A 24647-nucleotide genomic window follows, 5' to 3' on the forward strand; every position below is an offset into this window, starting at 1 on the left:
TCTGTACTAGTTCAAGGGAGAAAACCAGTGGCAACAGATGTTTTCTTCCATGTGCATCCTTTGTGTTGTGTTCTATTTTCATTTGTGTCCCGTCTCTGGGTCAACTGAAATCATCTAATGCATACTTGTTTGATTAGGAAAGGGAAATTTTCCATTTTGGGGGGTAGGAATAAACGCTTCTCTGGAAATTCCCACATCCCTAGACCTAAGCACCTTGGGAACTGCTTGTTGTAGGGTGTGAGAGCTGAAGAGGGGATTCAGCCACCCTGGAGGGACCCTCTTGTCCCTTTGCGGTAGTGATGCTCTTGGGAGCAGCTGGGCAATTGGGAGACAAAGCAGCTTCATGAAGCAGCCCTGGCCTTGAGCTGCTGTGGAAGCAAACAAACTCGCTATTGTCTGCAGATGGTAATTGCTCGGTTCTGTTGTTCACTCCGCTGGGGATGGGGTCCCTGAGATTGCCAGTCGGTGTTAACAGGAGGTAAATGATAGGGGAGGTCATCTCAATTTTTCAGACTAAAAGGTTTTTTAAAGCCTTTTGTGACGTGAAAGCATTGGAGGAGGGGGGAAAATTTTGTGGGAAAATGCCATTCTACCCTTTTGTAGCTAAAACATCGTCACACAAGCCAGTTGTCCCTCAGTAATAAATACATCACAGTAGCACAAGATGACAAGGGGTCTGTTTGAGACAGGAGCTAAGGGGGGTGGCAGTGATCCCCTTTGACCCACAGCCAGCACTACCTTCGGCAACTGTATAGAAAGCCTTTTCTGTACTGAGTATTATTGATCTTCTCAAGGGAGCATAACATGCTTTCCACTGTGCATTCTTCCCAGGGTGATCAAATTGGATAGACATTTCTGAAAGGGCTTTCAAGTACTTTTTTCTGAGTCAGACTGCGTGATTCATTTACATATCCCAGATACAAATGTTTCCTTTGTTGGGAATGAATGTGTCGTGCATAGAAGTCGTTAACCCTTGGAAAAAAGGATGTCTGTCCTAGCTAATATTTTGAACTTTCATGGTAAGTTACCTCTTTTCAGGAGCCGGCAGTATTTTCAGAAGTTTCCCGTCTTAAGTCAGTCTAACACTTTTTAGCTCAAATCTGTATTATTCTACAGTTCAATTAAAAACTACGGAAAAGGGACTTCCCTGGTGGTCCAGTGGTTAAGACTCTGTGCTCCCAGTGCAGGGGGCCTGGGTTCGATCCTGGTCAAGGAACTAGATCCCACATCCCGCAACTAAGACCAGGCACAGGCAAATAAATGCACATTAAAAACTGTGGCCATGTGGGATAGCTTAATCATTCAAAGGGCGTGGTTATAACAATAAAAGGCATTCAAATAGATGTATGTGACCGTGTATGTAGGTAATTGCATTCGTGTATGTAGTTGAATTCATGTATGTAGACAATTGCATTCACACACAGAAACCTCAGTTGCCATGAGTAAGAGTGACACAGTGAGTCATACCCCCAGAACTTAGAAATAAGATTGCCCTCTGAGAGTTAAATGGACATGAACTTGGGCGAACTCTGGGAGGTGGTTGAGGGACAGGGAGGCCTGGCGTGCTGCTGTCCATGGGGTAGCAAAGAGTCGGACACGACTTAGCAACTGAACAGCAACAACTGACTGGTAAAATATGCCCGTGAGACAGTACAGGAACATATGAAGTGATCATACGTGATAGGTAGTATGTCTGTAGTTCAGCAAGATTTCCTTGTGACCTGGTTTAGTGTATTAGAACCTACCAAGGCTTGGTCACCCAAAGTAGTATTGAAAAAAAGAGTCACAGAGGCAAAAATAGACAGTGTCCATTCGAACGCTATCCAGAGGAGAGCGATGCTGTGGCCAGGACCTTGGAGCATTGTAGTTGCACTGGCAGGGACGTTGTGTTATGGGGAAGGATGCGGGGAGAGGTAGCCAGCCGTGTATGGCTTTATTGGCAGGATCAACCGAGTGAGGAAATGGATGCAACAGGCGCGCTCAGCCCGATGCCATTGGATACTTGATTCATCTCATGCCTCTGTCTCGATTCCGCCACCACCAGTAACCTTCTAATTTTGGTCAAGCTTCTCGTGGAGGTCTGCCAGTGGGGAGAGCGTGCCCTGGTGGCATCAGTGCTGGTCCCGGCCTTTGTGACATTCACCTCGCTCATTGTGAACTGATGAATCGGTCTTCTGGTGTCACACGTCAGTCTTGTGAGCTTCGGCAACGGGAGTCGGCCCTGAGGGATGGCGCGGCTTCAAAGGGCTGATGAAACGGGCTTTCTGAGCCAGGAAAGCTGAGACAGGACTTGGGATGGTCACGGAAGAGGTGGTGGGGAGCTGGACATGGCGAAGGGTAATTGGGAAACTCTGTGTATGGCTCTTTTACCCCCTGCTGTTTCAGTTTCCTTCCATCAAGATGCCTTATTTTTTTATTTCAAGTGATATTTATCAGTTGTGGGGGTGACTGGTCATGGGTGGAAAAAGCAAATGTGACTACATGATGTAGACTATATAGAGTAGAGTATATTATGTATACATAGTATAGGTGACTATATTATGTATACATAGGTATAGGTGGCTATATTATATATACATAGTATAGGTGACTTATATTATGTAGAACCCTCTTGGGAGGTGACCCAAGCAACAGCCTCACAAGCTTCGTCTTCCTGGGTTTAAGCATGTGTATTAATTGACTTGGGCTGCTACAACAAAATACCATGGACATGGGGGCTTATGCAACAGATATTTTTCTTAGTTCTGGAAGCTGTAATTGCAAGATCTGGATGCTAACAAAATTGGGTTCAGGTGATTCTTCCCGGCTGGCAGGCGGCATTTCCCCAGTCCATGAACCTGGAGGACGAGAACTCTGGTGTCTCTTCCAGTTTTTATAAGACCATTAAGCCCATGAGACTCATGAGAGTCTCCCCGCATGAGCTAAACTATCTCCCCGAGCCCCCACCGCCAAGTAACATCACACTGGGGGTTAGGGCCTCAACATCTGAATTTGTGAGGGCAGGAGACACAAGTGTTCAAGGTATAAGAGCATGTGTGTTACATACACATGCACAGAATATGTTGATTACTTCAAGTGAAGTCTTTTGGTATAGGTTACTTTGAGACAGTGTCAACTAAGCTCACACTTCTGGTATGAATTAGAAGTCCTAAGAATTGTCTATACCTTGGAGTAGGAAATGGCAAGCCATTCCATATTCTGCCTGTGGAATCCCACGGACAGAGGAGCCTGGCAGGCTATAATCCATAAGGTCACAAAGAGTCAGACACACTAACACACATTATTAATATGTACTTTTTGTTAAGAAAAAAAAAATGTTTCCTGGAATAGATAACTTCTAAACTCACGTTACAGACCCCAAATTTGGAATAACTTTTTTTCATAGAGAAAGGGAAATGGAATAATCTACTAGTTGATGAGAAATTAGTAATGCGTGGGACTTCTGGTTATTACCACCTGTGTATCCCACTGTATCCCATTCGACACACATGTGTACTGAAAGCCTGCCGTGTGCGCAACCCTGGCTAAGTGTCTTATAACTTGCAGACCGGAGTGCTGCGGTTGTGTTCTCAGAAGTTGCAGTACAATAATGGATGGGACTCTGAAGTCCTTTGGGAAAGTCTTTCCATATAGAACAGTGATCTGCCATCAGTTGCATAATTTTTAAAAAACCTTTCAATGTGGTCTTCTTTTAGTGATTGACAGTCCCCATAAAAAATACCTAATTTCCATGTAATGACTTCTGATGTTGCTACAAGCATGTGCACTGCCCTGGGGGGGGGGTCTTCATAGTGCCCCCCACCATTTCACAGAGGCTCACCTATGAAGAACTAGCTGAACGCCCCACTGTTTTCCATCTGCTGTATCTGCTCAGAGCCTTCATGCCAACTGCAACTCATAACCTCTCCGTGTGGGGGCCTGACATGTGCTCGGTGTCATTGTTTTGTGTTGTGTGGCACATCAGTTAGCAGGTGACCTCTGACTTCTTCCCAGAAACATCCCTTGCTGCTGCTAAGTCGCTTCAGTTGTGTCTGACTCTGTGCGACCCCATAGATGGCAGCCCACCAGGCTCCCTTGTCCCTGGGATTCTCCAGGCAAGAACACTGGAGTGGGTTGCCATCTCCTTCTCCAGTGCATGAAAGTGAAAAGCGAAAGGGAAGTCGCTCAGTCGTGTCCGACTCTTAGCGACCCCATGGACTGCAGCCCACCAGGCTCCTCCGTCCATGGGAGTTTCCAGGCAAGAGTACTGGAGTGGGGTGCCAGTGCCTTCCCCGAGAAGCATCCCTTAAGGACTCAGAAATACTGTCTGTAAAAACAGACCAAAATGCTGACTGCAACAGCTCTCAGCACTTGTCATCATTCCTCCCTGGCAATATTCTGACCCGTCTTTTTAATGAACCGCGGCATCTCATCAGCTCTGTGGTGCTGGCATCGCGGCGTGGACACACGTTACCACACAGAACGAGCGCAGGCACACCACGCGCCCTCCAAGAAACCTGTCCAGGAAAAACTCCTGCCCTCCACACTATGTTAGACATTTTGCTTTAAAAGCACCTAATCTGACTCTGGAAAATCTAAGTCTGCATCCTCATTTAGCTGGCCAGTCCCCAGTTGACTATGCCACGTTGGAACCATTTCCAGCTGGATGCAGGTGAGGAAGGCTGGAGTTAGGTTGGCTCTAGTCAGCATACTTCTTGCCATACTGTTCAAATTTATTTTTTTGTGTGTGGAATCAGAAGTCTTTATTTCAAGGTCTCTCACTCTGGTGTCTTTTTTTCCCATTTATTTTTATTTTATATTGGAGTATAGTTGATTAACAATGTGTCAGTTTCAAGTGCACACCTAAGTGATTCAGTTAGACATATACATATGTCTGTTCTTTTTCAGGTTCTTTTCCCATGTAGGTTATTACAGAATATTGAGCAGAGTTCCCTGTGCTCTCCAGGAGTTCCTTGTTGGTTATCTATTTTAAATATAGCAGTGTGTACATGTCCATCCCAAACTTGCCATGCTTTTAAATGCAAGCACTGGGTACATTAGAGTCACCTGGAGCATTTATTAAACCTCAAGATTTCTAGGCTTCAGTTAATACTTACTAAATTCTCTGGGAATCACACCCCACACGCCTCTGCTAGGCAGCTCATGGGGAACACTGCTTTGAAGTATGTTTATTCTCTCATCCAGCCAATTTTTAATGGGCAATAAAGCTGGGAGATTGTGTTGTTGTTTTTTTTAAATCTGAAAGGTGGTGCTAGTAAATTCTCTGAGCTCAACAGATTCTGAGTATCATTAGAAGCCCTGTAGATAAAACTGAATGAATACGCCTGAAAACCATGTCTGAGAAGATGGACACAAGTGAAAATGCCTTTCGGAAGACATTTAAGATAAGAAGCAATGCATGAGAGGTCTACAGATCTAAAGGAGTTGGCTAGACTGGTATTTAAGAGTTAATAAACAGTAAATATGTTCAGTGGAACCCAGAATATAGTTTTGTGAGGCCATTAATACAGAATCCTCCAGGGGCCAGATCAGTCTCAGCTTGGCCTATTGACAATGGCATAAATTAAGAGGTAGGGGGAGATCTATTTACCCTTTACAAAAAGTATTTGCAACTAGGCTTTGTATTCAGGTATTATAGGTCTTTGTTGTTTTTCCAAATAACTAAAGCATATCACTTTAATATAAATTTAATTTTTAAAAAATTCTTTTTCTGGGACCCACTATCACTCAATTGACTGAGTTTCCTCCCAAATAAACAACCTCTTGCCGCTGTTAGCATTTCAGCAGTCTCATCCTTTGCTAGCAGCTGTCACGTTGCTGGAACCTGTCAAAGCAGTTCCCATTTCAGCTTCTCATCTGCTTTCAGCAGGGGACACAGGTAAGACCAGTGGTTACCCAGATAAACCCTAAACTCTTAAGCATCGTGGTTCCAGTCTCACATTTTCAAATTGAAACACGCGGGCTTTGTGACAGCTTTATTTCCTGTGGTTCAATGACTCTCTTCTTCCAACTTTAAGAATGTATAACTAGCCACGTCTGCCAGAGTCTATTTTATTCCTGTTCTTTTTGGTGTGTGTATTTAAGTCAGACATTAGCTTTTCATATGCCTTAATCTTAAGATAGAAAGGTCTGCAAAAATAACTTTTGCACTTACCCCTTGGATTGAAGACATTGAAAGTACTTTGTAATTTGTGTTTCAGAGTTAGGTGACTTTAAGGAGGAAATCCATTGGCTTTAAGAGTCTTGCCTATTAATTACCTTTGCACAGAACATTTACTGCCATGCCTAGATGGGTATTTCAGTCATGCTCTAAAATTGGATGAAAGTGAAGCACAAGTGAAACCAGTCTGATGAAACGTGGCGTTGAAGGGTGGGAGAAACTATGCCATCAGCATCCTGCAGAGGGGGTGTTGGGTGAAAATAAGTCTGCAGTAGATGAGGGACTTCTCCATGAAAAACCAGGATAAATTCTTCTCGTGGGTTTTTGAAAGTCAGGGCGAGCCTGTTGATGAGAAACCTCCCCTTCCAGGGTTGCTTGCTAATGCTGCTTTCTCCTGGTGGTAATGGTCTAGTCAGAGCCCCAAGGAAGGAGCTGGAATGAAAAACGGCACCTTTTGAATAATTGCAGTTGCCTCTTTTTCTTCAGGCTTTCCTGATAGCTCAGCTGGTAGAGAATCCGTCTGCAGTGCAGGAGACCCTGGTTCAATTCCTGGGTCGGGAACGTTCACCTGGAGAGGGGATAGGATAGCCAAGCGAGATAACTTTCTCTGTGCCAAGAATTCATACTGTCATATTTAGTGGATTTAAAAGAAAATTGCCAGATTTTGTAAAGAGAGCACTTAACCTTAAGTTTAGAAAGGAAATCTTGATTGTTGACATACGAGGAAGTTTGAATGCCGAGTGGTGGCTTTATCATCTGCAGGGTGGACTGTGAGATAGAACTCTTATGCTTTTGTCCCTTAGTGCAATCTATAAATGTGGGCCCTTGGGAATTCTCATTTCTGGGCTTAATATATTACATGTTGCGTGATATTTTATATTAAGGATCCACAGGAGCTGTGTGACTTTGGGTTTTTCAGCTACTGCAGCTGTTTCCATATCAGTAAAATCAGGATAATGCCCACTTGCTAGGATTTTCGTGAGGCTTAACAGTTTGGAAAACACCTTGTATAATAAATGGCCATCTCACAATAAATAATTATTCAGATCGTCCCAGGAAGAACATTACTAATCGGTAATTTTTTTATTTCCATACAATTTTAAAGGTTATTTTCCATTTACAGTTATTTCAAGATATTAGCTATGTTCTCCGTGTTGTACAGTACATCCTTGAGCCTGTCTTACCACCTGTAGTTTGTATCTCCCACTCCCCGATCCATACACTGCCTGTCCCTCCCTCCCCACTGGTAACCACAAGATTGTTCTCTATACCTGTGAGCCTGCTAGTTTCACATATTCATGATGCTAAGTGAAATAAGTCAGAGAAAGACAAATGCTATCCCTTATATGTCAAATTTATTCCACATATAAGGGATACCATATGGCATTTGTCGTTCTCTGACTCATTTCATTTAGCATCATGCCCTCCAAGTCCATCCATGGGGCCATGCTGCTGCTAAGTCGCTTCAGTCTTTTGTCTGTCAGTTTTGTGTGTCTAAACCTCTCCTTTATCCATTCATCTGTGAGGGAAGTAGTATGCATTTTTAACAATCAGGGATAACTGTTTTTCAGCCCCGCCTGGGGTGAGGGCTCAGCATGGAGGGAAGAAGGAAAGTTAATAGAGGCAATGCTCTGGAATTGACAAGAGCTGGTCAGTTCCTATAAGCAAGTTGGTGGGTCAGTTCTCCCTTGGATACTCCAGAGATGATACAGTCAGCTACCTCCCATTTGCAGAGAAGAGGGCCACTTGGACTAGGTGACCTTGATTTGATTTCCTTTGATGAGAAATGGTGGCCAGGTGATGTGGTGGCCAAAGGCTGTACAGGGGAGGCTACTGGGGAAGGGCAGAGTGCCTGGGAGCACATCTGAGGTCTGCAGAGACTCCCTTCTCCGGATGCTGGCCTCCTCAAGCGCTCACAGATGGTGGGACAAGCTTGCGGCACAAGTTCTCCTTACTCTCCCCTAAACCTGCCCATAAAGTAACAATGCACCAGGGTCCCTTTTTAAAAACAGAATTCTTTTTTATAAAAAGAATATGTGATTGTTAAACAATTCTAAAGTACTCAGAAAAAAAATGTCTTGAGACTGCAGAGCCAAAGACAGCTGGCTTGTCTTAACTCTGATGCCTGCAGAAATGCGGCCGATGCAAAGCCAGACTCTGAAGGGCCTCTGAGTAAGTTATCCTGTGAAGTGTAACCCGCACTTCGGTGTTTGTTTCTAACTGGGCGGTTTTAATGAAGGGTCATTAAAAAATAGGTTATATGCATGTTCTCCTCCTCCAATGTAGATGATTTTTTAAACATTCTTTTAAGTGTTCTAATATATTAAATATTAAGCATACGAGTCAGTTTATTTTTGTATATGAGCACATACTTTGTATTTTAGTTATACCATGTAATTTGAACGTGCAGATTAATTATGGTGCTGTCAGCGGTGCTCCATCCATATGAATTCTGCCTCCCTGTTCTGCCAGTGAGAGGAAACAGTACAATTACTTGGGAAGTCAGGACTGTCTCACCTTTATGGCTGTCAAAATAGTGTAAATTAATGGTACATATGTGCATGTGTGTGCTAAGTAGTGTCCAAATCTGTGCGACCCTGTGGACCGTAGCCTGCCAGGCTCCTCTGTCCATGGGAGTCTCCAGGCAAGTACATAATCACCTTAATCTTTCTCCCAGGCTTGTGCTTAGTCAAAGCCTTATAAATACATTTTAGAGAAAAAGAGGAAAGGCTAAGTTGATTTAGCAAATATTTATATATCTGTAGCCATGAGAGGAATAAGCCTTTATGCCTTATTTTCATTTTATCACCTCCCCTTCTGTTGTCCACTTTCTCCCCAGGCCCAGATTACATCAAACAAAGATTTCAGGAAGGTGTAGATGCTAAAGAAAATCCCGAAGACAAGGTCCCGGAAAAGCCCCCCACACCAAAGGAATCGCCTCACTTCTACCGCAAAGGCACCACACCCCCAGAGTCTCCTGAGCCAAGTCCCAGACAAGGCCGCTCTCCCTCCCCAAAGCCCGCAAGGAAGCAGAACCCCAGTTCAGGGGCAAGACTCAACCAGGACAAACGCAGCGCGGCTGAGGAGAAGGTGACGGCTGCCGTCAACAAGCCCTTGACCTCCAAGGCCCCCCCAAAGGAGGTGGGGGCGGTCGTGCCCTCCTCCAAGTACTCTGGCCGCCACCACATCCCCAACCCCAGTAACGGGGAGCTGCACTCTCAGTACCACGGCTACTACGTGAAACTGAACGCCCCCCAGCACCCTCCGGAGGACACGGAGGAGGAGGGGTTGAGCCAGTCTTCCTCGGCACTGGTGCACAAGCCGTCACCCAACAAGTGGAGTCCCCCTAAATCTGTGACAAAACCAGTTGCCAAAGAAAGCAAAGCTGAGCCAAAAGCTAAGAAGTCTGAACTTGCTATACCAAAGAACCCAGCAAGCAGCGATGTGCTCCCTGCTTTGGAAAAAGAAGCCAATTCAGTAAGTTGTACAAGACGTGGTTCCCTGTCCCTCTGCTCCTCTGGGTTCTTCTGGGTGGCATCAGGGGAGATCAGCGCCTTGATGACGACAAGGAGCCCAGGGCTGTGAAGGGTAGCGTTTACTAGCACCAGTAGCCTAGCCACCAGGGGCTCTCTGGGCAGCATTTGCGACCTCCCTCAAGCTTCCTACAGGTGGGCTCACGTGACCGCCTTGTCCCAGCTCCACTTTCACAAGCCTTTACCAGCACATGGCGGTAAGCTTCATGGGAGCTGTCTTATCAGCTCCAGCTGTGGTAACGAAAAACTATACCTTGAACTGAGTGGTTTAAAAAGCAAATGCTTATTTCTCACAATTCTGGAGGCTCAGTGGTCCCAAGATCAAGGCACCAGCAGATCTGAGGTCTGGTGAAAACCCACTGCCTGGTCCATGGACCACGGTCCACCTTCTCCCTGAGTCCTCGCAGGGCTAAGAAAGAGGAAACTAATACTGTCAAAGGGCTCCAACCTCATTACCTGATCACCTCCCAAAGGTCCATCCTCCACGGCTTAGGGCTTTACTGTGTGAATTTGGGGGCATGGGACACAAACGGGCAGCCTGTAACAATAGCTGACTGCTGGGGCTGGGAAGGAATCATGGGCCTTGGCCCAGAGGCCGGCTGTTGTGCTCTAACCAGGAGGAGACGTCCACTGCCGTTTGCTAAGTTCTTAGCTTGCCTTTAGACCCACAACAGTCAGCATCTTTCGACAAAACGTCTTTTCTGGTTATTGTGAATTATTCTCATAAATGTTTAGTTTGGATTTTATTTAATAGCCAGGCTTTTCAGAACTACTACTTTCCTGTATAAGAAGTGAAAATTTTCAGTTGGTTAAGAAAGTTACTTTGGTTTTCTAATTCCCCAGAGTGTAAATCTTCCTAAAATTTCAGTTTTCTCATAGATGCTAGTTTTATTATGAGTCTTCACCATTTACTGTTTTTATTATTCAACCAGAAAGCTCTCTGATATCCTTATTCAGTAAGATTTAAAATTCTATTAAATTGTTCACCTGGTCATATGGCTTTGGAAAAGATTGTAATTTAGGGAAGAAGCCACAGTTGACCCAGTATTGACTAGTAATTTCTGAGACATATTTGCATAAAGGTGTAGATTAATATTTTGGCCAACAAGAATATAACCATTGGTTTACTTTTGTCTGTTCAGTCTGCTAATAGGTTTAACACTGAAATTCATTTTTCAACTAACTTTTATGTTTGAAATTTCTTAGGTTTATTTTGCTAATATCTATTAACATGGGTTCCCACCTTCTTTAAATTCTCACCTTTTTAATTATCTAAATATAAATTAATCAAATTAACATGATTAACTTTCCAAGAGTCAAGTGCTTATATAGATATGTGGTTTTCAAAACAGTAACTTTGACACTCACTGTTTAGTAAGCCTTTTTTTAACATTGATATATCAGTATCCTGATACTAAATACGTCTGAATGTTATCACTACTGAATTTGTTAAATGTGATAACCTCTCTTTTGGCTTTCAGCATTTATCCATAGGGTTAGTCAAGTTTCCCATATAAATTGGTATTAGTATGCTTGATTTACAAGAGGAAAATTCAGACAATACAAGGCTATATCGTTTATACCTTTTGGGTACCCATTAGTGGGTTCAGTTGATTTTCAGAACTTCCTAAGAGAAAGTATATGCCCCAGTGTCCCTCACATTAGGTGAGTTACCTAGTTCTTACCTGTAATAAACTGTTACTGATTGGTATGTTTGGTGAATTAGCGCCTTCTTGTTTAGAAACAGCATGTTTCGTGGATGTGCAGAACATTTGGATTCTGGGAGTCAGCCAAGCATTGTGCAGCTCTGCAGGCTGGTCTCTAGGGTTCCCTTGGACACCCCAGGATAGGAGGCGGCCAGCAGCTCTGTACCTCTGTTAGGAGCTGGAAGTCAGGGCTGAATTGGTGCCTGTGTGTGAAGAGTTTAACAATTAATCTTCCCTTCCTTGATAACAGAAAGCTGCCTTTCACACCCCTGATAACTGTTTTCTTCACAAGGAACGTCACTCAGTCGTGTCCAACTCTTTGAGACCCCGTGGACTGTAGCCTACCAGGCTCCTCTGTCCATGGGATTTTCCAGGCAATAGTACTGGAGTGGATTGCCATTTCCTTCTCCAGCAGATCTTCCCGACCCAGGGATCAAACCTGGGTCTCCCACATTGTAGACAGATGCTTTACCATCTGAGCCATCAGGGAAGTCCTCTTCACAAGGAATTAGGTGAGTGACAGAATCATCCTAAAGGTAGTCAGTGAATGACCTTTAAAACAAAAGAGCGCTACATACAATTTTGAAATTAAGACAGTGTATAAGTTACAAGTTTACAAATAACAACTCGGAAACTCGTAGAAACATTCACACTAAAGCAGACATTAGGGGGGAAACCAGACTGAGTTCCTCTTTGTGAGACAGTGTGAGAGGTCCACTTTGAATCAGAATCACCAAGCAATTTGCAGAATTGTAGTCAGCCAACTTACTGAGAGTGTAGGCTACTAGCTAAGGGTGTGGCCACTTATGCCAGACACCATAGGTTCAAATCCCTGCTGTGTTACTTACCAGCTCTTTGACTTTTAGGCAAGTTTCTTAACCTGCTCTGTGACTTAGTTTCTTCATCTGTACCTATATCAAGCTTTGTGAAGATTAATATCAGTGGTTGTGAGTTGATAACTTGTAAAGGTCTTAGTTCCTTGCACAGGGTAGGTATTCAGAAAGCATTGACTATTATTAAGTTCACCTCAACACTAGTTGGAGCATAAACGGTTCCTAAATATTTTCCAGTAGATTTTGATCCCTCCTCAGGATCACCCTGGGTATTGATTCCTAGGAATAGAGAGAATCTTTGGGGACACAGGCTAACACTGGGAGAAGGGGAGCCATAACAAGGATTACTTTACAGCCTTCCTCCAGTCTGTGACTCCTGTGGGCAGTGGCTGCATGTGGACTCATGTCCCAGGAAAGTACATTCTGTGTGATGCCAAGATTTTTGTAGGATTTTTGCAGTATGGCAACTTGAGAACCTTATGATCAAAGAGACTAGTGAGTGGTCTTCTAGTTAGGAGACTCAACTCCTGAGAACCACCCACACTTTTCTCTTAGCAGTTACACTGATCAGCTTCCAAGTTTGAGATTTACCCAACCTTTCTTCTGAATTGTTAAAAAACCTAAGGCAGCCATGTCAGATCAGGTCTGAATCGCACACACAGTAAACACATATAATTAACTTTCGCCCTTTTCATGTTTTTGGAAAAGCTTGAAGTTTAGCAAATTGTACTAACTCTTCAGAAAATTCTTCATAATTTTAAATGAGTGATAGTCTCTTGAAGAAAAAACTCCTTGAGTTAGAATTTCTTTCCATAGTTTGACTTCCTGCACTTTAGTTTCTAACTGCCTGAAAGTGTCTTCTAATCAAGACTTGTGCTGTGCCCTGCCCAACAGCTTCTTGTATTACACCTGTCTCAGTCAGTCTTCAAAAGCAAGACTTTTTTTCTTTTTACTATTTTAAGCTACAACTGGCCACCGCAGTCATATTTATGAGACTTCACCTTAAAGCTTTACACTCTGTGCCCAGCCCAGGTGTCTGACGAGCACAGAGGTCATGTCTTGATATCCACCTGTTAAACATAGTGTCCCAGAATTTATTTTTTTTACCTGGCTGTTTGTTTGAGCCTTTTATTGCCAGTTTACTCTTATCTAAACTGAGTCATCTTTAAAAATACCTTTGTAAGTGGAGCTATACTGGTAGGATAAATATATGTGTATATTAGAATATATATGGAAGAAATACTTAGTCAATAGAAATTATGTCTGTATAAATATACACAAACCCAAAATACTAACCAATTCAAAAAGTTAGATAAATTCATGGAACCTTTTAAGGACTCAGAGTGGGAGTGAAAGGTCCAGGCACACCTTTAGTGAAAGTACTTTCTCTATCATTCTGCTTTCTCAGGGTCCCCTGTAAGTCACTGGGCTTTGCATCATATTGGTTTGACGTTACTTTCCCTGTCTTCTTTCATTATCACTCACTGTCTTGAGGAATTATGAAATGAAATCCACTAATCCAAAAGAGTTGAAAGGATCCCAGAATTCTTAACACATTCCTAAGAAAATCTAAACACATTCAGTGAGCAAAGTCTATTCAGTATGTATATTAATAGCATTTCCGTAATCTCCGGCCTAACTAATAACGTTGAAAGATCATCAATTATTTTCTGAGTTCTAACACATTATTTATGTGTTCTAAGTTAACCATAAATGAGGAGTTACACAGGTTAGTACTCTATTAATTTAGAACACAACTATTCTAAAAGACCCATTGATCATTATCAAGAACTGATGTTTTTCTGATACTATGGGATATCGATGAAAATGCCATGTTAAAGAAGTTGATGGTAAATTATGTTTAAACCACGGCCTGTGACTTTAAAGAGATGAAGGACATGTAGTTCTGAAGTGAACAGACCAAAGGTGTTTAATCTCAGTTCTAATTCATTCAAACTGGCCGAGTAACCTTGGGCAAGACACTTATCTTTTTGGAGGTTGGTAAAAGGGAACTAATAATCACTGTGAAGAATTATTTTCCTCCCTTACTTGGAGTTTAGGAACTAGGCTTTTTCTTGTAAGAATGCCTCTTAACACCCATTTTTATTCCTCCTCTCTGTCACCCTGATTTTATGAATCACCCTGTTCTTCATTTAATACAGTGAATATATCTGTTCAGCCACCACATCTATAGTACTTGGAAAAGTGGAAGGTGGGTTCTCATTAAATACTGGTTGTCTGGATGAACTGGACAGCCCTTAAGTGTGGGTACACAGTGGTGAACAAGGAGGACCCCTGTGGGACTCAGTCTAGGGGAAAAGATGGCAGTTAACAAGAAAGGACAGTAAGGTGTGAAGTGTTAGGACACAGAAGGAGGAGGCACTCTGACCTCTACCAGGGAGGATGTGGCCTCATCCAGAAAGGAGGCCTCCTTGAAGGACACAGGACTCAAGCCCTGGACCCCGTGAGATGAGCACTAACCAATGGCAGTTCCAGCCTCCCTTACTCACTCACCACCCCCAACAAACCACATCATTATAGCATCTGAAGACTGACACAGTTTCACCGTAGTGTACAACTCTTTCCTCGTCCATAAAATGAGAATAAAACTACCTACCCCACCTCCCTTATAAGGCAAGTTTTAGAGCACTTTTAATGCTACTTAAGAATTAGACACTATTTTAATAGTTAATACCAAGAATGCCTCTTTATGATAAAGATAGCCAAACATAACCAGATATAAACAGATGGGTCATACAGCAGTTTTGTTTTGTATTTAAAAAAAGTAAATTTGGGGCACTTTAGACTGTGTGGTATTTATTATAGTGGTACTTACCAAAATAGGATTTTGTGATTTGTTAAAATATAACTTGATTTCTGAAATGCTGTGGGTGTGAGCAGAGAAATTAAAAATTAGATCTTGCACAGTAATTTACAAAAGGTTCAACTTCCCACTTGCAGTTTTTACATTAAGAACAGAATGGTATCCAAAAAGAAAACCAGGAAAAACAAGAGTCAAAGAACCTCCTCCTGAGTTTTTCCTGAACTTTGCCGGAGCAGCCTCACCATCCTTCAGATTTCACTCTCCTGTTTCCAGCTGCCTTGATGAGGAAATGATTTCTTCCTAGTCCAAATTGCTGCTAAGTCGCTTCAGTCGTGTCCAACTCTGCGACCCCATAGACGGCAGCCCACCAGGCTCCCTTGTCCCTGGGATTCTCCAGGCAAGAATACTGGAGTGGGTTGCCATTTCCTTCTCCAATGCATGAAAGTGAAAAGTGAAAGTGAAGTCACTCAGTCGTGTCTGACTCTTCGCGACCCCATGGACTGCAGCCTACCAGGCTCCTCTGCCCAAGGGGTTTTCCAGGCAAGAGTACTGGAGTGGGTTGCCACTGCCTTCTCCGAGTCCAAATTATACCCCACCTAACAAAAACACATCTCTAATTCCCATCAGTTTTAAACCCATTATGGTGAGCTGTGTCTCACCCAGACTGTTGCCCAGTGTTTTAAGGTGAAGTCAGCTATTTTTTAAGTCATTTTTTAGGTTTAATCAATACTAGGTTCATTTTGTATGAAAGCTCAGAGATGACTCCATCTAAACACAGCATAGCTATTTTTAGTTTATACCTTTCAGAACTGTTGTCGTTATTCATGCTTTATTTGCTGCAACTGTGTTGTCGTTGTTATTCACACACTAAGTTATGTCCAGTTCTTTGCAGCCCCTTTGGATGGCAGCATGCCAGGCTTCCTTGTCCTTCACTGTCCGCTGGAGTTTGCTCAGACTCATGTCCATTGAGTTAGTGATGCTATCTAACCATCTCATCCTCTCCCAGCCTCTTTTCCTCCTGCCCTCAATCTTTCCCAACATGAGGGCCTTTTCCAATGAGTCAACTCTTCACATCAGGTGGCCAAAGTATTGAAATTTCAACATCAGTCCTTCCAAATGAATATTCAGGGATGATTTCCTTTAGGATTGACTGGTTTGATCTCCTTGCTGTCCAAGGGACTCTCAAGAGTCTTCTCCAGCACCACAGTTTGAAAGCATCAATTCTTAGGCACTCAACCTTCTTTATGGTCCAACTCACACCTGTACATGACTACTAGGAAAACTGTAACTTTGACTATACGGACCTGCAACTGTGTTGTGTCTTTTTAAGTATTTTTGGTAATTGGTTTTGTGAGCTAATTTAACTATTGCTATTAACATGGAAAGGTGACACTTAGAGTTTTCTGTTTCATTCTGTTTCATTTCCAGGGCCCTAATTCAATCATGATCATCCTCGTCATGCTGTTGAATATCGGGTTGGCCATTCTTTTTGTTCACTTTCTAACTTGATTGGAATTAGGAAAGGTAAGAATAGCCTTAATTTCTATATAAAATCACAATCTATCACATTCTTTTCCCCTATTCAGATTTACATTTTTTTTAACAACCGTGCATTGTCCTTCAATTTAATTTTGGCTGCGCCTGAATATGATTCAACATAGTTACTTAATGATATCACTGTTTTGACCCTTCGGTGAAGTCATGACAACTAGTGGTGTGAGCCCACGGTCCTCTGCAGTGGTGTCATCAGCCCTTTAAATGGCACACTCCAGGCAGACTCAGACACAGGGAAGGAGGCTTGGAATTAGGATGGGCTCACGAGAGAGAGAGAGAGAGAGAGAAAGATGGAAAATTCAACCGGAGGACCTGTCCAGTCCCCCTGGGAAGGCGTTGTGGCTGTGGGGTCCTCTGGGAGCTGAAGCAGGCAACCATGTTGGAGAGCAAAACTTAATAATCATTCTTTCTTAACATCTGCTGAAGCAGCCCCATCCGGCGAAGTTCTTGGCATTGGCTACTCCATCTGTCCTAGCAGAGTGTGACTAAACTGGAGATGTATGGAGCTGCTTTTTTTTTTTTTTCTGATGGAAGTCAACAGCTGCCTTACTATTTTACCATCTGACGTTGCTAGTAGGGAGCTGGGGAAACAAACGACCGCCCTAGGAATGCGGTCAGAGGATTGTGTTGCTGCGGCCATGGTTCCAACATTCACTCCTGTCTCAGTAGAGGAAGTAGGCAGCAGCATCACTCACCAGTCTTATGCCACGACCTGCTGCTTTCTCATCTCCTGGAACATCCCGGGAGAGAAGGTTTTGTCGGCTTGTGCACGGTTCTGTTCATTTCTGCTGTTTACTTAAATCTGATGTGTGGTCACCTGCAGCGTGCGGTCCTGGCCGGAGGAAGCACACGTGTCACATCTCGAGGAAAAGAAAACAACAGAATTCTAGAGAAGATGTGTTTATTTTGATAGCAATACATCATTCTTCATGTCATTTTTAGTCTTCCTAAACCTGTAAAAGGCTATTTAAAATTTAGCAATTTGAAGGCATTATACCTAAGAAATCACTTAAACATTTTTAAAGCTACTGAGATGAATTTATTTATGCACTTCGGAGGTGCTAAATTTTAAAAGCTGAAAGACAACAGAAGTCTAAGAAGTGTAGTCAAAATGTTGCATGGGTTGCAGTAATCAGTGTTTTAAGGATTCAGTTTCATTGCTGACGTACTTTACCAACCAAATAAAATCTTGTCAGTGGCTATGTTAATTCCCATGAAAGTTAAGCAAGATGCTATTAATAACTACTCTTTTTTTTTTTTTCCCCAACTTACAAATTTTCGTTGAATACATTCAGGTAGAGCATAAAGCTTCGTTCAATCAGTGCTTCTCAATTTTATGCCTTTCATGTTTTTCATAGTCCTTTTGTAATTTTATTTCACTCTTTAAAGGCGTAGACAATTTTTAAGTATCTGTCTTTTGCAGTCCTTTGTTATTCTGACATAAACTGATTTTTTTTGCTGTTTTATAATTTATTCTTTATTACTCAGAAGCATGCTTATTTAGAGAAACTATGTGGGCTTTATATAATTATTTAAAAAGAAAATCAGGAGAGGAAAGTTGTCCATTTAATCTTGGTAAAACATTGAGGAGAGGGAGCTATTCCTAAGTATTTTCATGATCTGCATGGTTTAATCAGATTCTTCTTACCTTATTTGCTACCATTTCGATACAGAAGAGAGAAGTCATATGTTAGCACAGATGTGGAGTGAATGTCACCTGCAGGGTAGTAACCCAGTGGTGTTTTTTGCAGAAGTACAATATGTTGAAACTCCTGGGTGTGACCAATATGGAATAAAGAAGAAAGCAGAAAGAGAGCAAATGAAAATTACATCTTGTATATTTATTTTTTACATTTTCCTTTGACTTTTAAATCTAGGAAGTACGTTTTTACCCAAGAAACGTTTCAGTTCCTGTGTCGATCTCCATACTCTCACTGCTCCTTCCTAACCCCATAGCTCTTGATGCTGGGAAAGCTGATTTTTTTTTTTAATGAAATAAAATATTTAATCTTAAGTGTTTATTTCAAATGTGTAATGCTTTGGAAGTAATGGGTAACAGATAATAAAGGATATGTTTATAAAGTGAGCATGTTGGTTCCATTTATAAATATATGTATGATTTATAAGCTTTTTTAAAACAAAGCTCAAATTGTTGGTATTTTTCTAAAATGTGCACAGCTGTATTTTACATGAAAGGCTCTTTCTAATGGGTTGTTATACTGTACTCTACATTTTGGACAGCACATGAAGTCTGCCAATGTACTTAATAAAACATGACTTTGTTTATTTAAAGTTTCTTGCTGTGAAAAAGAACTCCCTACCTGCGAGTTCCGTTATTTATAATCCTTGAAACCAAAATGTATAATGTACAGTTTTCACAACTGTATCTGCTCTAATAAAAAGTTGGTTATTAATAAAGTTGCAGGTGTGTTTCCTTTAAGAGTAAATTACTGTCTTGAGTTATGTGGAATTTTTTGATGGTGTTGAAAGAAAAATCTGCTGAAAAATTAATAATAGAAATGGGGGGCACGCAGCACAGTGCTCAAAGAATCCGCCTAGCAGAAGGTCACAGTGCTGCACCATAATTTTTTTCTATGTTTCTTTCACCTTGGGCCTTTCAAGTAATTTTGCAAAATAAAATTCTTGGCTCTGCTCTTTGCCTCCATTGTGTATGTGCTCAGTCATGTCCAACTCTTTGCAACCCCATGGACTGTAGCCCCCCAGGCTCCTCTGTCCCTGGGATTTCCCAGGCAGGAATACTGGAATGGGTTGCCATTTCCTTCTCCAGGGGATCTTCCCAACTCAGGGACCAAACCCATGTCTCCTGCATCTCGTGCACTGGCAGGTGGATTCTATCAACTGAGCCACCAGCCAGAGTCATTAACTGTATTAGTGCCTTATCCCAGGTTTTAAGTCCATTCCTGTTTTCAAGGAAAACGTCAAGTTGAAGTAAATCTCCTGCACGGGCACTTTGCAGTTAGTTTTTTGACCGTTGTGGGCCAGAGAAGTCGATATGTCACTCTAGCCCCTGCTGCTTAGGTACAAGCAGCTTGAATAAACTTACACTTGAAAAAACTTGCTGCAAACAGAACTTGCAGCCTATGAGGAATAATAAAAAGGGCTTCTCTAGAACAGCTTCCCAAGAAGCTGCCACAGCACCTTTAAATCCCAAATTGGTCACTCCTATTGCGAGCTAAGGCATCAAAGACCCTCACAAACATAACAGATTTACCAACTCAGATGATTCCTCTCCTAGCAAATCCTCTAGGAACAAAACAGAGAACAAACTACTTTGAAGCAGTCAGGAGAAGCACAGGGTGCTAGAACAATTACCGACTCCAGATTCATGTCCAAACCACAGATTTCAGTGGCTGAAGCCAAAAGCTAGGGTGAAGACTGTGTGGTTGGGAAATCTGGAAAATATTCGGTGTGCCCTTTTCATGCAATAACTATTTCAAGAGTCGTGAGCAGCTCCCTGGGCTTCTGCTTACACACACATCCCCCACACCCCCACCCCAGACTTTGGAAAAACGTGTAGACTTGTGTCTTCAATATCACAAGCACTGTGGACGTGGCATATCCGCCGGGAGAGTGTAACAATTCATCAGGCTATGTTCGATTATCCCAGGTTTACGAATTATCTGTGTCCAACATTTCCTTCTTTTCCCGCATACTGGAGAAGTACTTAGGAGTCTCTCATAGGAGTCTGATATATGGGAGTAGTGACTAACATTCTCTCGATAGGGGTATGATATATGGGAGTAAGAGAAAATACCAAAATTATAGAATGCAGCGAATACTGATTAACACAATAGTATGAATGAAATTTTGGCTGTGACTGATTGTGGATTCTTCACTAATCCGTGCTCCCTGTAAAATGGGCAGAACCATAGCACTAACCTCACAGGGTGGATCTGAGGAGGAAAGGAACTTATTTACATTAAGTGCTTAGGATAGTATCTGGTGCAGAGAAACTGCTTTGGCCATGTTAGCTTTTACTAATTGGAGGAACTGGGAAAGAATTTAATTCGTGTGTCTCAAATTTTTAAAATACAGTAAGATCCCACTAAAGGCCTCTTTATAAAGGTTAATCATGCCATAGGTCATAGGATGTTCTTCAGTGGTGATCACCGAGTCTCCCTCTCTCTGAAAATCAGAGACCATACTTACAGACCTCCTTCTCTACACTGAAATGTGATTTTTTGTAGAGAACGTGACATTTGCTTTACAAAGAACTCCCCTATCTCGTTAGAGTCTTTTAAGGTCCCTATGAAAGATTTCCTGCAGGTAGACTTGCCTGAGGTTATGTAGCCAAAAAGTTGTAAATATTTGTAACAGAGTCCCAGGTATGATTGCATACTATGCTTTTTCATTTCAGTATACTGACTAGCATTATTCCACACTGTCGTACCATCAGCCATGAAAAGGCAGACAATATGATGAAATTCAAGGTAACAGTGTGGGTTCCATGAGCCCATCTCCATAAGTTCCTGAGTCCTACTCAGTTTATGTAACTACAGAAGCCTGTCAGAAGTTCTGAATAATGTACTTAAAATCCTAAATGTTAAATGTATTTAAAAGTTACATATATTTATTATTGAAGCTTAAAAATACTAAATATTATTTATTTATACCATATTCTTGAATTGGGAGAATCAATATTGTGAAAAGACTCCACTACCCAAAGCAATATACAGATTGAATGCAATTCCTATCAAATTACCAATGGCATCCTTCATAAGAATTAGAACAAAAAATTTAACCATTTGTATGGAAACACAAAAAACCCCAAATAGCCAAAAGGATCTTGAGAAAGAAAAACTGAACTGGAGGAAATCGGGCACCCCGACTTCAAACTATACTGCAAAGCTACAGTAATCAAGATAGTGTAACTGGAACAAAAACAGAAATATAAATCAATGGTATAGGATGGGAAACCCAGAGATAAACCCACACACCTATGACAGAGGAGGCAAGAATATACAATGGAGAAAAGACAGCCTCTTCAACAAGTGGTGCTTGAGGAAACTGGAGAGCTACATGTAAAAGGATGAAATTAGAACACTACCTAACACCATACACAAGATAAAATGGATTAAAGGCCTAAATGTAAGACTGGACACTATAAAACTCTTAGAGGAAAACATAGGAAAAACACTCTGACATAAACCACAGCAAGATCTTTTTCAACTCACCTCCTAGGGTGATGAGAATAAAAACATAAATGGGATCTAATTAAAAGACTTTTCCACAGCAAAGGAAACCGTAAACAAGATGAAAAGACAACCTTCAGAACAGGAGAAAATATTTGCAAATAAAGCAATGGAAAAAGGATTAATCTCCAAAATATATAAACAGCTCATGCAGGTCAATATTAAAAAAACAACCCACTCAAGAAATAACAGGTAGGAGACCTAAATAGATCTCTCTCCAAAGAAGACATACAGATGGCCAAGAGGCACGTGAAAAGATGCTCAACATCCCTAATTATTAGAAAAATGCAAATCAAAACTACGAGGTGTCACCTCTTACCAATCAGAATGGCGATCGTCAAAAAATCTACAAACAAATGCTGGAGAGGGTGTGGAGAAAAGGGAACCCTCATACACTGTTGGTGGGAATGTAAATTGATACAGTCACTGGAAAACAGTATGGGGGTTCCTTAAAAAAACTAAAAATAGAACTACAACATAACCCAGCAATCCCATATACACCCTGAGAAAACCATAATTCAAAAGGACACACATACCTCAGTGTTCATCTGTAGCATTACTTAACACAGCCAGGATATGGGAACAGCCTAAATGTTCAACAACAGATGAACTGATAAAGAAGATGCGGGTGTGGGTGTGTGTGTGAGAGAGAGAGAGGGAATATTATTACTCAACCATAAAAAAGGAATGAGATAAGCTCATTTATAGAGATGTGGATAGACCTAGAGTCTGTCATACAAAAGTAAGTCAGAAAGAGAAACATAATTAATGCATGTATGTGGAATCTAGAAAATGGTGCACCTATTTCCAGGACAGGAATAGAGACGCAGATAGAGAGAATGGGCTGTGGACACAGATGGGGTAAGGGGAAGATGGGACAAATTGGGAGATTGGGATTGACTACTGTGTGTAAAACAGCTAGCTCAGGGAGCTTAGCTCAGTGCTACGTGATGATCCGGAGGGCTGAGGTTGGGGGTTGGGAGAGAGGTCTTAAGAGGGAGGGGTTCATGTATCTATAGAGCTGATGCACTTCACTGTACAGCATAAACTAATACAACATTGTAAAGCAACTATACTCCCAATTATTTTTTAAAGTTCTGGAAAATGTACTTAAAATCCTAAATGTTAAATGTATATAAAAGTTTCATAACTTTTAGTGAGGTATGTACCTATTTATTTTTGAATCTTAAAAAATACTAAATAATAAATGTTTAGCTCTTAAATGCAAAGTTTCTTGGTATTTTGGAGTAAGAGGCACATTATAAATGAAGTTGGTGTGGGTGTTTGTTTGAACCTGATCTCTAGGATTAACCCAGAAATTGCAAATAGAAGCCTAAAAGATTTAGATATAAATCATCACATTCTTTTGACACTTGATCTCAGTATCCCATAAAATTGCCTTGCTGTTCTCTTGAATCCCAAGTCTGATTTAGGTCAATTATTAGTAGAATTAACAGAAAAAGTGAGGGCCTGAGATTTGATCAGCCAGTAATTGATAAAGCTGTTCACTTACTGTGGTGAAGAGTATTAGCCACCTTTAAGGAGAATTTGAGAGAAGGCAGAGAATAATTCAGTGGAAGATGACTACAGTGGTGATGTATTGGGTGGGCCAAAAAGATCATTCAGATTTTTCCATTACATAGCTTACAGGAAAAAAAACAAATGAACTTTTTGGCCAACCCAATACAAGTCTTTTCTTACCCCAAGCAAATTCATTCATGAAATATCAAGAACAATACTGAAGATTCAATGGAATTCATGATGTTATTTGGTTACAGAAAAGCAAAGAAGGGCTTCAGTTCAGTCCTGCCACTTAGGACACATATTTAAAAGGAAAGAATCTGGTAAGTAAGTATCATGACCCTAGTGCTGGAAAAGTAGAAGAGTAGAAGCAAAGGTGAGAAGAAGCCGAAGTCTAGTTTTCTCATGTTCTGTTGTTCAGCCGTGTCTGACTCCTTGCCACCCGTGGACTGCAGCACCCCCACGCTTCCCTGTCTTTCTCCATCTACCAGAGCTTGCTCAAATTCATCCACTGATGCGGTGATGCCATCCAACCATCTCATCCTCTGTCTCACGTTCTAGGCACATCTTAACACTCGCTTCTGACCACTAGAACAAATGCCTAGAGATCAGGTAGCTGCTTATGAGGTGATAAAAGCCAAGATGTTCAAACATAGCATCCTTGTGGAGCTAACAGATGGTCAGCCCCATTACCTGAGAACTAGAAGTGACGCTTGAAAAGCAGTTTTACATCAGATAATTGGGCCAAATGTAAGTTAGGATAGGTTAACTAAGATCCCACATACTGCCCAGTGAGGCCTTAAGATAATTTGGACTTCCCTGGTGGTCCAGTGGTTGAGAATCCACCTTCCACTGCAGGAATGCAGGTCTGATCCCTGGCCAGGGAACTGGAATCCTACAGGCCTCAGGGCAACTAACCCACAACTAGAGAGCCCACGTGCTCCGGAACCCACACACCACAACTACAGAGGAGCCTACCACAATGAAGATGCCGCGTGCCACAGCTAAGACCCGACACAGCCAAAATCAAATAATTTTTTTAAAAGTTAGGAGAGGTTAGACACCTACAAAGCCACACATTGTTCAAAAGAAAAAACACATGTATCACTTCCATCTGTCATCACTCATAGATCTACTGACACCAAACAAGAATTTGGGAAATAATCTCAACACAGGAAGGCACCAAAGAATTGTGCTTCAGATAAAAGGTTTGGTGGTATTTTGTTTTATAGTTGCTCAGTTGTGTCCAACTCTTTGTGGCACCGTGGACTATAGTTCACAGGTTCCTCTGTCCATAGGATCC

The 24647-nt window shown here is 41.8% G+C and overlaps 1 protein-coding gene across 4 annotated transcripts in view; it reads left to right on the top strand.

Annotated features, from left to right (window-relative positions):
- Positions 1-19263, top strand: part of JPH1 (junctophilin 1) — an 87923-nt gene extending 68660 nt beyond the window's left edge. The window contains exons 4-6 of one of the 4 annotated variants that reach the window (XM_018058395.1): positions 9000-9637; positions 16485-16580; positions 16756-19263. In XM_018058395.1, coding sequence (XP_017913884.1) covers positions 9000-9637; positions 16485-16565 — 719 coding nt within the window. In that variant the 3' untranslated portion in view covers positions 16566-16580; positions 16756-19263. The remainder of the gene's footprint in view (positions 1-8999; positions 9638-16484; positions 16581-16755) is intronic. The other 3 variants (XM_018058396.1, XM_018058394.1, XM_018058397.1) reach the window with 3 other exon arrangements.

This window comes from Capra hircus, chromosome 14 (genome assembly GCF_001704415.2).
Source record: "Capra hircus breed San Clemente chromosome 14, ASM170441v1, whole genome shotgun sequence".
NCBI classification, from domain to species: domain Eukaryota; kingdom Metazoa; phylum Chordata; class Mammalia; order Artiodactyla; family Bovidae; genus Capra; species Capra hircus.